The 20,354-nt window shown below is 37.4% G+C and overlaps 1 protein-coding gene across 1 annotated transcript in view; it reads left to right on the top strand.

Annotated features, from left to right (window-relative positions):
* Nucleotides 1-19,922, top strand: part of SLC71A2 (solute carrier family 71 member 2) — a 141,089-nt gene extending 121,167 nt beyond the window's left edge. Inside the window, exons 7-12 of the mRNA XM_037037108.1 lie at nt 229-342; nt 5,607-5,678; nt 7,370-7,482; nt 15,238-15,335; nt 17,297-17,439; nt 18,149-19,922. Of these exons, the coding sequence (XP_036893003.1) occupies nt 229-342; nt 5,607-5,678; nt 7,370-7,482; nt 15,238-15,335; nt 17,297-17,439; nt 18,149-18,394 (786 nt within the window). The 3' untranslated portion in view covers nt 18,395-19,922. The remainder of the gene's footprint in view (nt 1-228; nt 343-5,606; nt 5,679-7,369; nt 7,483-15,237; nt 15,336-17,296; nt 17,440-18,148) is intronic.
* The last annotated feature ends 432 nt before the right edge of the window (nt 19,923-20,354 follow it).

Below are 20,354 nucleotides of genomic sequence, written 5' to 3'. Positions count from 1 at the left end.
GAATATCAATGACATTAGTTTCTATTTGCTTTTTAAAATTTTTTCAATTATACTTGCATACAATATTTTATTAGTTTCAGGTGTACACCCCTGTGATTAGACATTTTATAACTTACTAAATGATCATTCTGATGTTTTCTACCCCTGTGAGACCATACATGGTATTAGAATGTTATTGACTATATTTACTATTCTGTTTGCTTTTTATGTCTTTCTGCTTTTTCCTAGTCACTGAAGAAAGTTGGAAAAGATTCTACCGTCTTACTAATCTGCATTACCGTGTTTCTTTCTTACCTTCCTGAAGCTGGACAGTATTCAAGTTTTTTTCTCTATCTCAGGCAGGTGGGTAGTCGGTGCCTAGTAGCTTTTGAACGTAAGGAAAATTAAGATTGGCTTCTATCTAAAGATATTTGGGGAAAATTCTTGCGTCAAGTTATAAAGGTAGGGGCTGAGATATAATTAGTAGGCAGGAAACCGTTAATGTAATGATGTTTTAAAATATAGTAAAATGTTTACTGTGGAAAAAATTCCTTGAGAATTATACATAAAGAAAATTAGCAGAAATAATTTATCACAATGTTTTAAATCTTTATATTTTTAATATTTGTTTATTTATTCTTAGAGGAGAAGGGAGGGAGAAAGAGAAGCTGATAAACATTGATGTGCGAGAGAAACATTGATCGGCTGCCTTTCACACATGCCTCAGCTGGGAACCTGGCCCACAGTCTAGGCACATGCCCTGACCAGGGATTGAACCAGCGACTTTTCGTTCTGTGGGAGGACACAACCAACTGAGCTACAGCCATAAGGGCTAATGTTTTAAATCTTTGATAATATCCATTAAATTTTACAGAGAGGGAAAGTTTACTTCAGTGTATCCTGCCTGTTTGCTGAGCCATCTTCAGTAGGCCACAGCTCAGTGTTGCTGTGGATTCCCAGGTAGCTCACAAACAATAACCAAAGTAATCTTTTGTCTCCTCTGATTTTTTCCTCTTTAAAAATTTATACGTTACTTTGTCCCCTCAAAAAGAAACTGACTTGGGACAATTTTTTTAAGTTCTTTTTTCCAGCTTTTCTTTCAGGTTTCTGAGATTCCTGAGACCTGAGTTGCTTTCCGTTGCACTCTAACCTTGCTCTTTTACTGATTTTACTGGAAATCCTAATGGTTTATTCCACTTATCAGAGGAGTCCTTAGATAAATTCCTCTATTTTGAAGGTACTTTTATTTTTATATATTTTAAAAAGATTTTATTTATTTTATAGAGAGGGGAAGTGAGGGAGAAAAGAGGGAGAGAAGCATCAGTGTGTGGTTGCCTCTTAAGCACCCCCAACTGGGGACCCAGCCTACAACCCAGGCATCTGCCCTGACTGGGAATCAAACCATTGACCCTTTGGTTCACAGGCTGGCACTCAATCCACTGAGATCCACCAGCCACATATCTCTCTATTTTGGAGATATATTTATTTATTTATTTATTTATTATTTTTTTAATATATTTTATTGATTATACCATTAAAGTTGTTCTATTCCCCCCCTTCATTCCCCTCCACCCGCACACTCCCTCCCTCACCATTCTCCCCCCCTTAGTTTATAACCACGTGTCTCAAGTTCTTTAGATTCTATATTTCCCCCACTATTCTCGCCCTCCCCCTATCTATTTTCTACCTACCCTCTATGCTATTTTCTGTGCCTTCTCCCCCCTTCTCCCCCTCCCACCCCCCTGTTTCTAACCCTCCATGTGTTCTTCATTTCTATGGTTCCACTCCTGATCTAGCTGTCCTCTTGGTTTGCTTTTGTTTTAGGTGTGGTTGTTAATAACTGTGCGTTTGCTGTCCTTTCACTGTTCATATTTTTCATCATCTCTTTCTTATATAAGTCCCTTTAGCATTTCATATAATAAGGGCTTGGTGATGATGAACTCCTTGAACTTGACCTTATCTGAGAAGCACTTTATCTGTCCTTCCATTCTAAATGAAAGTTTTGCTGGATAAAGCAATCTTGGCTGTAGGTCTTTGGATTTCATGACTTGGAATACTTCTTTCCAGCCCCTTCTTGCCTGTAAGGTCTCTTTTGAGAAATCCGCTGACAGTCTGATGGGTACTCCTTTGTAGGTGACTGTCCCCTTATCCCTTGCTGCTTCTAGGATTCTCTCCTTCATTTTAGTCTTGGCTAATGTAATTATGATGTGCCTTGGTGTGTTCCTTCTTGGGTCCAGCTTCTTTGGGACTCTCTGAGCTTCCTGGATTTCCTGTAAGTCTATTTGCTTTGCCAGATTGGGGAAGTTCTCCTTTATTATTTGTTCAAATACGTTTTCCACTCGTGGATGTTTCTTTCCTCCTTCTGGTACCCCTATAATCCGGATGTTGGAATGGTTAAAGATGTCCTGGAGGTTCCTAAGCCTCTCTTCAATTTTTTTGAATTATTGTTTCTTTATTCTTTTCTGGTTGGATGTTTTGTTCTTCCTTCTGGTCCATTCCATTGATTTGAGTCCCAGTTTCCTTTCCATCACTATTGGTTTCCTGTGTATTTCCCTTCATTTCAATTAGTTTAGCCTTCATATGTTCCTCTAATTTGTGACTATAATCTACCAGTTCTGTGAGCATCCTGATAGTGTCTTGAATTGTGCTTCTGAGAGGCTGGCAATTTCTCAGTCGCTTAGAGTTATTGGCTCTGGGACTTTGAGTTCTTCTTGCACCATCTTTTGGGCTGTTCGTGCCTGTTCTGTAGCAGGATCAGAGCCCTAAAGTGTTTACTAGAGCAGGGTAACTAAGTCACTTGGTTGTGACTTTGTATGTGGGGGCGGAGTCAAAGAGGGACAATGGCTTCCCGTCTGCCACCTGCCCATGCGGCCCCAGTGCCGCAGCCACACTGTCACCAGGCCCTCGGGTTTTGTTCCACTGCACGGGAGTGTGCCACTGCCGTCAGCCCTCCACCACTGGGTTCGCCCCCTGGGGCCTGCGTGGTCCGTCTCACTGTGCGTGAATGTGCAACCGCGGTCAGTCTGCCCCACACCCCGACTGGCTCCGGGCTGCCTGCGCGCCTAGGTCGGTGGATCTGTCCTGACTGACCCAGCTCCGCTGCTGGCTTCGCCTCTCTTACCGTCCCCGTTGAATGGTTCGTAGTTGTCGGACTTCCGTATAATTCCGTTTTCTGGTCTTTGGGTGTGTCCTAGTTCTCCAAACCTTTGTTGTGTTCAGACTTGGTTGTGGGAGAAGGCACAGTGTTTCCACCTATGCCTCCATCTTGGCGGAAGTCCAGGTATTATTCTTTTTTATTGTAAATGGGATTGTTTTTTTCATGTCTGTTTCTGACACTTTGTTGTTAGTGTATAGGAAGGCAACAGATTTTTGTATATTTTATATCTTTCAACTTTATTGATTATTTATATATATTCCAACAGTTTTTTGATGGAGTTTTTAGGATTTTCTAAGTATACTGTTATGTCATCTGCCAATAGTGATAGTTTTACTCTTTCATTTCCAATGTGGATCCTTTTTTTCCCATTTTCTTGCCTTTTTGTTGCTGCCAGGATTTCACCACTATTTTGAATAGTGGCAAGAGGGGACATCCTTGTCTTTTTATTTATCCTAAAGGAAAAGCTGTGTGTGCATTTGTGTGGGTGTTTTTGTGGACTTGTCATACATGGTTTTTATAATGTTTGGGTGCCTTCCCTCCATACCTGCTTTGTTGTATTTTTATCATAAATGGACATTGAATTTCACCAAATGCTCTGCCTCTATTGAGATGATCATATGATCTTCATCCTTCATTTTGTTAAAATAATATAACATTAACTGATTTGCAGGTGTTGAATGATCCATCCTTTCCTCTCTGGTATAAATCTCGCTTGATCATGGTGTATGATTTTTTTTTAATGTATTGTTAATTCAGTTTGCTACTATGTTGAAAATTTTTGCATCACAGATATTACCCTATACCTGGTAATTTTCTTTTTTTGTGGCATCCTCTGATTTTGGTGGTAGGCTAATGCTAGCCCTGTAAAATGTTTGAAGAATTCCCCTCTGTACTATATTTTGGAAGAGTTTGACAAGGATTGGTATTAATTCTTTTTTGAATGTTTAACAGAATTTACCAGTGAAGCCATTTGGTCCTAGACTTTGGTTTTTGAGATATTTTTGATTGGAGATCCTCGCTGGTAATCAGTCTGTTTAGATTTTTTATTTCATTGTGATTCTGTGTTGATAAGTTATATGGTTCTAGAAATTTACCCATTTCTAGGTTGACCACTTTGTTGTCATATAATTGTTTATTGTAATCCCTTATAAACCTTTGTGTGATATCAGTTGTAAAATCTCCTCTTTCATGTCTGATTTAATTTATGTGAGTCTGTTCTCTTTTTCCTTTGGTTATTCTAAGTAAAGGTTTGTCAATTTTCCATTGTGTGAATGTACCATAGATACTGAAACAGGCTGACAGTGATCAGAGGGGAGAGCAGAGTAGACAATGGCGGAAAGGGGTGTAGGGTTTACAGAAACAATTATAAAAGACATATGGACAATAACAAGTGGGGTGGAAATAGGGGAAGGAGGTGGGGAGGGCTGGGATGATGGGGGGGCAGAAAACTGTACTTGAACAACAATTTTAAAAAATAATTTTAAAAAGAAATATTAGCCCTGGCTGGCGTAGCTCAGTGGATTGAGTGCGGGCCCGCAAACCACACAATCGCGGTTTGATTCCCAGTCAAGGCACATGCCTGGGTTGCAGGCCAGTTCCCAGCAGGGGGCTCACAAGAGGCAACCATACATTGATATTTCTCTCCCTCTCTCCTTCCCTTCCCCTCTAAAGATAAATAAATCTTTTAAAAAAAGAAATATTAAAATAAGTTCTTAAGGGGAAATTTTTAAAATCCTTTAAAATTTTGGGAAAAATTTAAAGTCCTTTTTATAGAATTTTAATGAAACAAAAGAATAATGTTTTAAATGATTGATATTTAAAACTAAAAGTTTTAGGAATTTCAGAGGTATATTAAGGTTTAAGGGGCTTAGAAATCATTGCCAGCTAACTTTGCTGGCTTGTTAGAATTACCATGAAAGCCTTTTGAAACATACGTTTGTCTAGGCCCAGAGAATCTGATTTATTTGGTCTCAAACAGTTTGCAGAGTCTCATTGCTCCCCTCAGCTCTCCCCTCCTTTCTGCTTCTTTGTATCACATGATTTTAATGTACAGCCAAGCTGAGAGCCACTGAATTTGCTAATGAGTAAATTCCAAATTCTGAATCAAAAGTCAGATTAAGTCAGATTGTTTTCTTTATATTTTCTCTAATGCTTGATAACATCATATTTGTTTTTTGGTGGGTTGGGGATGGGAAGGAATATGAAACAATAGATAGGCATATAACAAAATATCTTTAAAATATCTGTTAAGTTGCACCTGCTTGTATTGTTTTTTTAATCAGATTTAGATATAAATTACTAGTTAAACAGGTTCAACTTTCAGCACTGCCTTAATTTGACATTTTCAAGGCTTTATGAAGTTTTTCCATCTGTTTAGTGCTATAGCTTTACTAGAATACTATATTTCTTATTTTTATAATATCTGTATGAACAGTAGTATTTCTCCCCCACTCTGCCACTCTTTTCACAGGTCATAGGTTTTGGATCTGTTAAAATTGCAGCATTCATAGCTATGGTAGGAATCCTGTCTATTGTGGCTCAGGTGAGTGTCATTTTACTCATTTCTTTTTTAGCATTTTTATTCTTAAATAGCTAGGTTCTTAAATAACAGGAAGCTACAAAGAAATGTTCTTAAATATCCCCTGCAGCCCTGTCTTAGTTCCACCATTCCCTTGCCATGGTAACATCTTGTATATATGTGGTGCAATTGCATACTCAGTAAACTGACATGTATATGATCCTCAGACCATTCTGTTTTGAATAGAATGTTAAGTTTGGGATTTGGGAGTAATTTGACACAACATTTCAGTATTTTTTAGAATATTTGTTGTTACCTCTACTGGGTCTATTCAGCAAACAAAAATTTGCTCTCATAACTACCAACTGCAGTTTAACTAACTGCAGTTTAACTAACTGCAGATATAAAAAATATACTTAACCAGGAGAATATTATTTTAATGTTGAGAAGTAAGAGGAAGTGAAAAGCAGAAGTGAAAATCAGCAACAGTTTCAACCTCTGGTATCCCCAGGACTGATGAAATGTAGCAAATCAGTGCATTAGAATATATGTAATAAATAAAAAATAACTAAGGTGGGGGCCGGAAATGGGAGGGAGGTGGGGATCACTGGGGGGGCAGGGCTGGGAATATAAGACAGAAAGCTGTACTTGAACAAAAATTAAATTTAAAAAAATATTTTAAAAAAGAATATATGTAATAAATAAAGAGCATTAAAAATGTCTTCATCTCTGGGTTGCAGGCCACTTCCTGGCAGGGGACACATGATACATTGTGTGTCCTCGGCAGAGGCAACCATACATTGATATTTCTCTCCCTCTCTCCTTCCCTTCCCCTCTAAAGATAAATAAATAAAATATTTTTTAAAAAAAATGTCCTCATCTCTTACGAATATAGGACCACAAAAGGCAAGACATATGTTCTTTTAATTAATTCACTGATATACTTTAGGTGCATTCACTATATCATATGGGACTTCTATTTCCTAAAACAGCTGCTTATTGCTTTAAAGTGGTCCAAGTGTAGCACTCTTCTGTAGAGGAGAAATGAGAAGACTGCAAAACTATTTTTGTGTAAATATTAGAATTGACAAGGCTAACAGGAATGTACCAAGGCAAAGGCCCTTTTTGTTGTTAAACTGTATCAGCAAGTGTAAATTATGTTAAACTTTCAATTTGCTTGTGATTTGTTTTTTTCATGTTAACTCTAATTAGTCAATTAGCCCATCCTTTATCCTGTGCCCTTTCAGGCTATCTCGACTAGATTTTTAACAAACTATATTTAAATCAAATTTTTATCAGTCCAACTTTGTGAAACTGCTAACCTCCAGCAAAATCACACATCTTCTGTAAATATTCAGTAGGGGCTTGCTATTCAGTGATGGTAGGTGTTATTCACTAAGTAATTGGTGTTTCTCAGAAGAGACTGAGGCCATGTCCCTCTCAATCATAATAACTGGTGAACGGCTCTGATTACCTTTTTGGGGAAGTGCTAGCAAAGTACAAGGTAAAACAGATTTTTGGGAAGGGGGCCGAAGGCACTGAATCCCAGGTCAGTAAGAGAGCTGCTAAAGTTCCAACTCTCTAGAACTATATTAATACCAAATGGTCTTCAAGGTGGTCCCTGGTTATCACTATTGGGCTTCTCTGACAGAGCTTGCTTGCATCAAATCTGTGCATTCATGTGGTTTCTCAGGATTATCTCCTTTACTTTGCAGACAGTCTTTCTTACCATTTTGATGAGATCATTAGGGAATAAGAATACCATCCTCCTTGGCTTGGGTTTCCAGATGTTCCAGCTAGCTTGGTATGGTTTTGGATCTAAGGCCTGGTAAGCTTCTTGCATGGATTCTCATAAACTAGCAGAAAGATACATGTTTTAAAGGGTCTTGAGTTGGTTGAGTGTGGTGTGAAGGGTCTTGAGTTGGTTGAGTATGGTGTGATGGAAGCAAGGGTTATTTTACTGGCTTGGAACATTTCAAAAACTGTATAGACTTAATTTGGGGAAGGGTGCAGCTATATAATTTAGAATTATTTGCACAGATTGTCTTTACCTCATTGTCTTTCGTTGAATTGTTACTTAAGTAGATATGTATGCTTCCTCCTCCAACACCTTCAAAAATTTTATGTCTACCTTTTAAACACATTTGTCAGTTTTTAGGGCCATCACTCAAGAAACAAAAAGTCAAGGAAAATTTTTTTTTAAAGTCAAGGAAAAATTATAGGGGTTCATTATTGTAATTAGCAGAGTGACCTCAGGCAGTGACATAGCCTTTATAACATAAAGCATTTTAATTAGATTAATCCTAGTAGCTCTTCCAAAATCATGTGTACTCTGAGGCAGTTATTACAGCTAACATATTCTATTCCCATAAACAGTGAAGTCAGAATAAGCCCTGGAATCAGAAGAAATAAAAGGAATCCTGAGTGCTGTTTTGTTAAGTGGCAAGTTTCTCTGTGTGCCTGATTACCAAATAGCAGAGGTCATATCTCTATTTCAAATATAAGAGTTAGTCCTCATTTTATACACATGGCATAATTTACAGAAACTATAAATGCTTTAGAGGTTAAGAGATGATTCTTGTTCTTGAAGATTTCAGTCCTATGAGCTTTGTTTCAGTAGCTGAATCAGAAAAACTCATGCTATGTTAAAAAGATTTTGTTAACCTTTTCTTTTTTCCCTTTTAGTAAGGATGAGCACGTTCACCATCCCCAAGGAAATCTGGCCAAGCAGGGTTTTAAGTCCACTTGGGGCTTCATATTTCTCACATTTATGCTTGATATTGATACACACTTATGTTAATTTTATTGAGAAAAGGACAAACATCTAAAGCAAGGGTGTCAAACTCATTTTCAACAAGGGCCACATCAGCCTCGTGGTTGCCTTCAAAAGGCAGAATGTAGAGGAACCAGATGTCTTGGGATTTTATTGCATTAACTCAGCATAGTGCCCAGTTTAAAACTTATGTGAATTGTTTATTTCTGGAATTCTCCATGTAATATTTCCCAATGAGAGTGAACCGGAGTAATTAAAACCTTGGAGTATAAAACCAATAAAGCGGGACCACTGTAGTCCCCCGCAGGCCCTGAAAAAACTGCTACTTTCCATCACTGTTGCAGAGTACACTTTCATGCTGATTGGGATAATATCACTAAGAAAAATCACTTTGGGGGTCTGAAATTAATTTATAAAGCCAGGACCAAGCCCCTTAATGAGCACATAAAGCTCAGTTCAGAAGATGGCAGCAAAATAGGTGGGAGTGGAGTCAGTGTCCCCATGCATACGGTGAAACACCTAGCCAGTCTTCTGAGGAACAGAGCCAACAGTATCCCAGCATATGTGAAGATTGGAGATTAAAAATTATAGAGGACATTGAAAAATCATACAAGTAGGTGGAGGCTGTGAGCACCAGGATACCCACTGGAAGAGGAAAGCCAACAACAAAGGAACCACCAACAGATAACAAAAGAAGAAGGTGGAGGAGGGAGTGGAAGGGACACTAACTCAACCCCAGGACCTAAATGGTGGACAAATTACTCACAACAAACAACTAAACAAGAAGAGCAAGAAAGAATCCTCAAAACCTTGTACATGCAGAAGAACTAGCTTCAATGCAACCCACCCTCACCCGCACAGCAAATTAAAATGGGTAGTGGACAAAGGGACCATCAGTTCACCAGCTGGTGTGAAGGACCAAGAAAAAAAAAAGACCCAGAAACAACAAAAAACAAAAGACAAACTCAGAGCCAATGTAAAGGACAGCCCAAGACCAGCGAGCTGGGGAGATCAAGGAGACTGCACCACTGAATCTCACATCTCTTCTACCATAGAAGTTCATACCATAAAGCCAGGAACAGATCAATTTAAGAAGCAGAAGCTAACAAGAACAGTCTCACAAACACTAGAAAGAGAAAGAAGTGATCCCCAAATGAAAGGAAAGGAGGAAGCCCCAGAAAGAATGCTAAATGAAATAGAGGCAAGTCAACTATCAGATATTAAGTTCAGAGAAATAGTTATAAGGAAGCTCAATGAGCTCACAGACAATTACCAAAAACTACAGGGAAACTACAGTGAACTCACTGTAAACTATATCAACATGAAAAAAAATAGAAACTAACAACAAGGGCCAAGAGGAAATGAAGAATACAATTTCTGAGTTGAAGAACACAGTAGAAGGAATCAAAAGCAGGCTAGATTAAGCAGAAGATTGGATCAGCGAGCTGGAGAACAAGGTAGGAAAAAAACATCCAGAATGAGCAAGAAAAGGAAAGGCTCAGAAAAAAATGAAGGCTCAGAAAAAAAGGAAAGGCTCAGAAAAAAACGGAGGCTCAGAAAAAAATGAAGAGGGGTTAAGGGAAATGGAGGGCAACATAAAATATAATAATATCTATATAATAGCGTTACTAGAAGGAGAAGAGCAAGGAATAGAAAATGTGTTTCAAAAAGTAATAGTGGAAAACTTCCCTAATTTGATGACAGAAAAAGTCACACAAATTCAGGAAACACAGAGAGTCCCAATCAAGAGGAACCCAAAGAGGCCCATTTCAAGACACATTATAATTAAAATGACAAAATTCCAAGACAAAGAGAGAATCTAATACTCAGCAAGGAAAAATAGGAAGTAACATACGAGGGAGCCCCAATAAGACCAGCAGCTGACTTCTCAATGGAAATGCTGCAGGCTGGAAGGGAATGGCAAGAAATGTTCCAAGTAATGAGAACCAAAGGCCTGGAACCAAACCAGAGCCTCCAGCAACATTCTTACTTAAAATGGAAGGGCAAATAAGGAGCTTCCCAGACAAAAGAAACCTCAAAGAATATACCTCTTCCAAACCAGCTCTGCAACAGATGCTAAAGGATTTGCTTTAAGAAAAGGAAGAAAAACACTGAAAGAGAGGAACACAGGTATGAAAAAATGGCAATGAATAACTACCTATCAATAATAACCTTTAACGTAAATGGATTAAGTGCCCCAATCAAAAGACACAGAATAGTGGAATGGATAAGAAAACATGACCCACACATATGCTGCCTACAAGAGACCCACCTCAGAACAAAAGACCCACACAGACTGGAAGTGAAGGACTGGAAACAAATATTCCAAGCAAATGGAGAAGAAAAAAGCCAGGGTAGCAATACTCATATCAGACAAAATAGACTTCAAAGAAAGGACCATAAAAACAGACCCATAATCCTCAAGGGAAAAATCCATCAAGAAGATATAAACATTGTAAATATACATGCAACCAACATAGGAGCACCAACATATATAAAGGAAATCTTGTAGGACTTCAAGAAAGAAATTGATAGCAACACAATTATAGTAGGGGATTTTTAAACCCCACTGTCAAAAACGGACAAATCTTCCAAACAAAATATCAACAAAGATACTGTGGCATTGAACAATGCTCTAGATGAAATGGACTTAACTGACATATATAGAGCCTTTCATCCCAGAGAAGGAAAATACACATTCTTCTCAAATGCACATAGGACATTTTCAAACACAGATGACATGATAGGACACAAAACCAGCCTCAACAAATTCAAGAAAATTGAAACCATATCAAGCATTTTCTCTGACCACAAGGGACTGAAAATAGAAACCAACCTCAAGAAAAGAAAAATAAAACAAACCCAAGCACTCAAACTCATGGAGATTGAACAGCATGCTATTAAACAATAAATAGGTCAAGAATGAGATCAAGGACACATCAAAAAGTTCTTGGAAACAAACGAAAATGAACTCACAACAATCCAAAACTTACAGGACACAGCAAAGGCAGTCCCGAGAGGGAAGTTCATAGCAATACAGTCCTAACTAAAAAAGGTAGAAACATTTCAAATAAACAGCCTAACCCAAAACCACAAGAACTCAAGGAACAATAACAAAGACAGCCCAGAGCAGGTAGAAGGAAGGAAATAACCAATAGCAGAGCAGAATTAAATGACATAGAGACTAAAAGCACAATTCTAAGATCAGTGAATCCAGGAGATGGTTCTTTGAAAAGATAAACAAAATCAACAAGCCTTTAAGTAGACTCATCAAGAAAAAAAGAAAGAGGACCCAAATAAACACAATCAGAAAGGAAAGAGGAGAGATTACAACTGATACCACTGAAATGCAAAGGATTGTGAAAAATTAATATGAAGAACTATATGCAAAGAAATTTGAAAACGTAGTTTCTGAAACTCAGTGTAGAATAAGCAGAAAGCCTGAACAGACCAATAAAAGGTGAAGAAATTGAAACAGTAATTGAAAAGCGTCCAACACACAAAAGCCCTGAACCAGATGGTTTCACAGGAGAATTTTACAAAGAATTTAAGGGAGAACTAAACCCCCATCCTCCACAGGTTATTCCAAAAAATTCAAGAAGATGGAAGACTCCCAAACTCTTTATGAAGCCAGCATCATTCTAATCCCAATGTGAGATAAAGAAACAACAAAGAAAGAAAACTTCAAGCCAATATTGCTGATGAACATAGATGCTAAAATCTTCAACAAAATATTGGCAAACTGCATCCAGCAATACGTTAAAAAGATCATATACCATAATCAAGTGGGATTCATCCCAGGGATGCAATGATGGTACAATATTCCCAAATCAAGAAACATAATACACCACATAAACAAAAGTAAAGCCAAATTTTACATGATCATATCAATAGATGTGGAAAAAGCATTTGATGAAAATGCTATTTATGATAATAACACTCAGCAAAGTGGTAATAAAGGGAACATTCCTCTACAGACAACATCATACTCAATGGACAAAAACTTAGAGCTTTCAGAGTAAAATCTGGAACAAGACAAGGATGCCTGCTTTCACCACTCCTATTCAACATAGTACTGGAAGTCCTAGCCATAGCAATTAGACAAGAAGAGGCAATAAAAGGTATCCAAATTGGAAAGGAGGAAGTAAAATTGTCATTGTTTGCAGATGACATGATAGTGTACATAGGAAATCCACCAAAACTACTACATAGACTCCACTAAAAAGCTACTTGACCTAATCAATGAATTTGGCAAAACAGGAGGATAGAAAATCAATACTCAGAAATCAAAACCATTTTTGTACACCAACAATGAAATATTATAAACAGGAATCAGGGCGGGAAATCCCAGTTGATACAGCAAGGAGAAAAATAAAGTACCTAGGAATAAACCTAAGCAAGGAGGTAAAAGACCTGTACTCAGAAAACTACAACAACGAAGAATGAAATTAAGGAAGACACAAACAAATGGAAGCATGTACCATGTTCATGGATTAGAAGAATTAACATCATCAAAATGGCCATACTACTCAAAGCTATTTATAGATTCAGTGCAATCTCTATTAACATACCAATGATATATTTCACAGATACAGAACAAACATTTCAAAAATATATATGAAACCATAAATGGCCCTGAATAGCTACAGCAATTTTGAGAAAGAACAAAACAGGAAGAATCACAGAACTTAATATCAAACTGTATTACAAAGTCACTGTAATCAAAACAGCCTGGTACTGGCATGAAAACAGGCGCACAGATCAATGGAACAGAACAGAGAGCTCAGAAATAAAGCCAAGTCTCTATGGTCAATATTTGACAAAGGGAGAAGAAGCATAAAAGAGTACAAATAGCCTCTTGTACAAATGGTGTTGGGAGATCTGGACAGCTACATGCAAAAATATGAAACTTGATCACCAACTCACACCATACACAAAAATAAATTCAAGGTGGACAAAAGATTTAAATATAAGTTGTGACTCCATAAAAGTCCTAGAGGAAAACATCAGCAGAACAATCTCAGACACTACATGCAGCAACATCTTCAGTGATATGTTCCCAAAGCAAGGGACATAAAGGAAAGAATAAATAAATGGGACCTCAACAAAATAAAAAGCTTCTACATGGCTAAAGAAAACAACATTAAAATGGAAAGAGGACCAACTGTATGGGAAAGCACATTTGCCAATGATACCTCAGACAAGGGTTTGATCCCCAAAATATATAAAGAACTCACACGACTCCACTCCAGGAAGACCAAAAAAAATGGCAAAATACTTGAATAGACACTTCTCCAAGGACATACAGAGGGCCCAGAGACTTATGAAAAGATGCTCAGTATTGGTAGCCATCAGAGAGGTGCAAATTAAAACCACAATGAGATACCACCTACACCACTTAGAATGGACATCATAAACAAATCAACAAACAAGTGTGGGAGAGGATGGGGAGAAAAGGGAACCCTAGTGCACTGTTGGTGGGAATGCAGACTGGGGCAGCCACTGTCAAAAACAGTGTGGTATTTCCTCAGAAAACTATAAATGGAACCACCTTTTGACCCAGCAATTCCACTGCTAGGATTATATCCTAAGAGCCCTGAAACACCAATCCAAAAGAACCTTTGTAACCCAATGTTCACAAGCAGCACGATTTACAACAGCCGTGTGCTGGAAGCAATCTAAGTGCACATCAGCAAATGAGTGGATCCAAAAACTATGGTATATTTATACAATGGAATTCTACAGAGCAGAGAGAAAGAAGCAGCTCCTACCTTTTGTGACAGTATGGATGGAACTTGAGAGCATTATGCTAAGTGGTGAGGGACAAATACTATATAATTTCACCTTTAACTGGAACATAATCAACAAAAGAAAAAACAAATATATAGATATCTATATATAGATATCTATATATAGATATATATCTAGATATAGATATATGTCTATAACCAGAGACATTGAAATTAAGAACAATCTAACAACAGCCAGAGGGCAGGGGATAGGGGAGAGTGGGGAGAAGGGTTTTTAGAAACTACTATAAAGGACACAGGGACAAAACCAAGGGAGAAGGTGGAAGCAAGGGAAGGAGGTGGGTTTGTCTTGGGTGGGGGGAGTAATGAGGATAAAATGCAGACAAGTGTAATTGAACAACAATAAAATAATTTTTAAAAAGTCAAATGTAATTTCAATTCCTTAATAGTTAAGGAGTAGTTACATTTATACAGTCCTAAAATTATTTCGGCACCTTTTAAAGGCAACCAGGAGGCTAATGTGGCCCCCAGTGAAACTGAGTGTGACACCCTTGCTCTAAAGGAAATGGGCTTGGAAGTCTGCAGGATCACATCCTGCACTTTGGCTTTCTGTTTCTTTTCCATTGGTAACACATGACGCTTTCTTGAGGGGTAGCAAAATCAGTGACTCAAGGGCAATGTGAAGGTGAGCCCTTGAGAAGTACAAAGAAAAAGTGGAAAATTGGTGGGGGATATGTGGTATTTATAGAAACAAGAAAGCTTTTTGAACTTCATTGAGTGAGCTTACATATAAAGGTGGCAATGAGGAAGTCCGGAAGAAGAACAGATTTTGAAAAGAAGTAAAATAAAATAAATGAAACTTTCCCACCTTTGAAGTGTTCAGTAGTAATAGGGTGACATGTAACTTTTCAGGTTTGAAAAAATCCATTATTATAGAGGAAAAATTAAATATAACTTAAGAAAACAAAGTGTTTTGTGCTTTCACCACTGATTGTACTCTGAGCAGCAGGCTGCTTGGGTCTTGGTTGTCACCTGATTGCAGCCTGTGATGTCATTGCAGGATGATGTGGGCAGCGGGGACCATAGCGGCCATGTCCAGCATCACATTTCCAGCAGTCAGTGCCCTCGTCTCTCAGAATGCAGAGTCAGATCAGCAAGGTGAGGTCACCATCACTTCTCTGCTTTCCTCCTCAGTTGAGACATACCTGCCAGAAACATGAGCAGCTCTGAGCCTCTCTTCACATTCATGTGGTCCCTTCTCAATGATTATACGTATTTACTTCTGTAGATAGGAAGGTTCTGGTTTTCTTATATGTCCTTCATCTTATACTCATGTAAAATGTGGGCTCAACAGTTCAGAATACCAAGAATTATAAATAGAACTGTTTCTGCCTTTTGGTTTTTGATTCCTCTTTAGTGTGATGCCATCAAATTAACTAAGCTATAATCATATTTTTAACAGATGTCTATTAAATAATGACAAACTAGTTAGTAAAACAGTGAGCTCTTTATTTAATTATTATAATCACTAAAGTTTCTTTAATTTGGAATCTAAGTTCATCATCTTAATTTTAAAAATGAGTCTTTGAGAGGATAAGGAAAAATATATAAATGTATAGTTGTAGATGATTGGGTGCAGAGTGAGAGATAAAGTCAAGACTATGTGGAGAGAAGTGTGTGGACTCTTAACATTTCCCGGATCTCTGGTTTCCCCATCATGTAGTTCCTACTACTGGAATTAATCCTTTTTCTTTGTCATCTTTTAATGACTCCTCTTGCTGTGGTCAGGAAGTAGTAAATTTTAGAAAGAAAAAAATTTAAATGGATTAGTGCTCTTTAAAGAGTTTCAATAATATGGATAGACCTGGAGAACATTATGCTAAGTGAAATAGGGCAATCAGAGAAAGACAAATACCATGTGATTTCACTCATATGTGGAATCTAATGAACAAACTGAACTAACAAGGAAAATGGGGACAGACTCGTAGATAGAAAACAGAATGACATCTGGGAGGGGAGGGATTGATGCACTGAGCAAAAAGGAAAAAGGACTCATGGACAATAGTGTGGTGATTGCAGGAGGGTGGGGGATATAAAGGGACTAAATGATAATGGAAAAAATACAAAGAAGATAAAATCAAAAGTTTCAATTAAAAACGATAGGAAAAAATAGTGTATTTATTACCCCATTTATTCACATCCACATTTTAAAGTAGTTTCACTTGACCACAAATGAAACTCAGCTGGCTGCACATCCCTGGAGAGGTGTTGGGACTGAAGTGTTGAAAGTGTGCCATCTGAAGATGGGTATGCTTGGTGCCTGACAGACGCAGTTCTATTTTCATGTCATAAATTCTCTTTGGCTCTTTTTATGCTTATATATTAATAGAGGTGTTTCTAAGTGTCTGCATACAAAATTATTACTACACATGGTATTAGGTTGAATTGTCTTTGGCCATCTTTGACTTAGAGAAACACGCATTTCATACAGTTCAAGCTAATTTTTTACCTGTCATGTTGGAAATCAGATATATCTAGAAATGGGCACTTGCATGATTTTTCAGTGCAGGCCTGCAGAAAGACACATCAGAGAGGAGGAGGTCACTTTGATGAACATAGTCTGTCCAGAGGGGCTGGGATCACACAGCATCAGGACTGTAGTGGACTCACATGGACAAGGCTACAAGAGGCAAAAGGCAGATTTTCATTATAAAAGCACCATTAAATAAGTAGAACAGGAAAATCTTAATCCACCAAAAAAGTGGAAATTGTCTGTAAATGGAGAATATTAAAGTTTTTCATTTTATTATTCCCCATTTGTAGGAATATCTAGGTTTATGGGGGGGAGTTCATCCTCTAATGGGTTATAGAAACATCACTGTCATGTGATGACAATGGACATTAGGGCCCAGAGTGATAACATTAAAAGGACATGCTAAAACCAAGAATACATTTGTTCACTGAATGGCAATATAATCGATGAAATCTCTAACCTACTTTCCTTAGCATGGAGTACTCCATTCCACTTAGTCCATATATTTTAGTTTGTGAGAAAGTTAAATCCCCAGTCTTGAGGTACTTATCAGAGAAGACTGGCTTCCTTCTTTGTTCGGATTTAGGAGTTGCTCAGGGGATCATAACTGGAATAAGAGGACTATGTAATGGCCTGGGACCAGCACTTTATGGCTTCATATTCTACATGTTTCATGTGGAACTGACTGAGTTGGAACCGGAATTGAATTCTAACAATGCTGCTCTACAGGTAATTTGTTGATAACTCTAGTTTTATAACAATGTTATGTGTGACTGTAGTAAAATCTTCTGACCTTAAATTTGGAGAGAGTCCTTATTTGTAGAATAGTAACTATTATATATGACAGTAGTGAGTGTTTTGTTAAGTGCTTCCTGGGATTGGAGAAGGATCATTTCAGTGATTTAATATCTTATATAAAAGACTTGTTTTAACTATAGTCAGATTCTGTTCTCACACAGTAACTGATCAGAATGCTGTCTTCTGATAGAGCCCAGGCTAAATAAAATATAAAATGACATAAAATTCCAAGTAGAAATTGAGCTAGAGTTCATTTCCTATTCTTTATTTAGTATTTCTTCCCACCTTCATTCTAAGCAATATTTAATATAGATTTCTGCACAAAATTGGAATTAATGTTTATGTACAGAATACATGATCTAAGGTTGGTTATAGGATAAAATTAGAGATAACCAACTGTTACTTATAGCTTATATTAAACTATTGAGAAGTGGTGAAAATCAGTAATTAGCTGCCCTCTGTCATATTCCAAACTCTATCTAGGCTCAAGGAAAATTTGCCTTGACACTTAATGAAACATTTGCTCAAGAGAAAATGATTCACTTCAAGATGGTATGGGTTTTTTGAGGTCATACAGAACTAATTTCTCATTGAAGACTAACCAAATTCTTCATCTCCATTTGTTTCCCACACCCTTTAGGGAGCTGTTATCCCAGGCCCACCCTTTTTATTTGGGGCTTGTATAGTTCTTATGTCTTTTCTCGTTGCCTTATTCATCCCTGAATATAGTAATGGAATTAAAAAACATAGCAACAGCATTAACAGCAACCTGACCAACACACCAGAACCAGTCAGTGATGAGGACATTGAGCCACTGCTGCAAGACAGCAGAATCTGGGAGCTCACTTCCTTCAAGGAGCCCGGGAGTCAGTGCACTGAACTATAAACTTGACTGAAAAGGAAATTCTGCGGATACCATCTCTCTGAAGTTGTTGGGGAGCCACACCACATGCACGTGTTTTTGTGCTGGAGGAGAGATGCTAGTGGCATTTTTTAGGGCCAAGTTTGATAAGTAACCCTTTGCCTCCCTCTTCTTCCTCCTCCTGTCTCTTCCATTCTTTTTCTGTTTGTACCTAGAACAAGTTAAAGTTTGAAATATGTTGCTGCAAATAATTGAAACTCTCAAAGTTATCTGGAGTCCATACTTTGAAACTCAAATAGAAAATGTCGTGTCTGCTGAAAAAGATGGCTTTCCTTTAATATCTCCAGATTAAGAGTGACAGCAGTTTTCTATGTCCTTTTCAGTAGAAGTGTAGGATTTTGTTGGTCCTGCCATCTCTGGCCAGATTTATAGAAAGAATCCCTTCTGATTTTCTTCCTTCATGTTTCTTTGAAAAGTGCCCACTTTGCTCATTAGTGTATATGAGTGGCTGCATGTAGATTCAGTATCAGGGATCTATTGCCTTTGTTCAAAGGTCAAACAAAACCCTAGTCTTCATCTCTTTTCCTTGTCTCTTAATACTATTGGCTAGAATGAAATTCAGCCTATACACCTCTGGATATTAAATAATATTGGTCAGTGATATTCTTTACCAGTGAAGAAAATTTTTTTATAAATTTAAGTCATTAAGAAATAGCAATTCAGATTCTTGGACCTAGTGTCTTGGTCATATCCAAAGGTGATTTTACAGAAGAAAACACATATCAAACATTCTGGTAGCAACATAGAAATCAGAGGGTGCTTCTATTGGACAGTGCTTCTAAGAATGTTTTCAACAATGCCAACATTCCTAAGTGAGAATGAGCGTTAGTAACTGGATACCAGTGGAGTTTATATCCAAGTTCAGACTCATATAATTCATTATTATTTGTTCCTTCCCACATCTCTAGTGTCCTTCTCAATTTTTCTTGTTCACCACACCCCTGCCTTAACTGCTCTGTGTAGTGTGCATTTGTTTTCAGTAGATCTTTATTTCCATCAGTTTATCTGGATTTTGAATCTTATGGGAATGTGTACATCAAATTTATTTCTAAAATATGATGGTTAAGGAAGCTCAGTTTCACAATAAGTGTCTTGCTAATTTTTTGAGATGTTTTAAGGACAAAGAAAACTTTACAGATGTATACGCATTTTGCTGAATCAATAAATGAACCATCCAGTACAGTCTACCTGTAACATAGCAGTCCTCTGAAAGTTTTGTAGGTTTGAAATATATGTAGATATTTGTAAGAAGTTTTAAATTTTCTTGATGCAGTGCTGTATAAATCTTGTATTTATAAATATAGTGAAGGTGTTGACAGAAAAATTATATATACAACTTTTATAAAGGATTATGTACTGACTGAATACATTTAAAAGAAAATATATTTTGAAACCTATTCTGCTATGAACAGAAATGACATATCTTTTTACTATGTTGTTGGTTTTTAAGTTAAGCTTCCTAATGCATAATAAATTTGTAATGGATACATCTGTGTTTCATGTTTGTTGCGGTTTTTTTAACAAATAGTAGCATTGATCTTTGGGTTTTCTCTTCAGTGACTTTGAACTAAAATAAATTGGTAATCCTTAAGCTAATGCAAAATATATGTGTATTTTCAAAAAGTTTAATTTTTAGCAAACTTAATTCAAAAATCTCCCTTTAATAATAGATCATAAACTTCCTTTATCTTTTTTATAAAGCAGGGTCACCTTGTCCTGGCTAGTGTGGCTCAGTTGGTTGGAGTATTGTCCTGGAGACCAAAAGTTTGTGAGTTGAATTTCTGGTCAGAGAGCATACCTAGTTAGTTGGCACATACGAGAGGGCAACCAGTCGATGTTTGTCACATCAGTGTTTTACTCTCTCTTTCTCTCTCTCTAAAGGCAATGGAGAGGTCCTCAGGTGAGAATAAAAAAATGTAAAAGC

This window comes from Sturnira hondurensis, unplaced genomic scaffold (genome assembly GCF_014824575.4).
Source record: "Sturnira hondurensis isolate 20B ecotype Veracruz unplaced genomic scaffold, ASM1482457v3 Scaffold0022910, whole genome shotgun sequence".
Classification (NCBI taxonomy): Eukaryota; Metazoa; Chordata; class Mammalia; order Chiroptera; family Phyllostomidae; genus Sturnira; species Sturnira hondurensis.
Note: the sequence above shows the minus strand (reverse complement) of the source record. Positions and strands in the feature narration are given on the sequence as shown.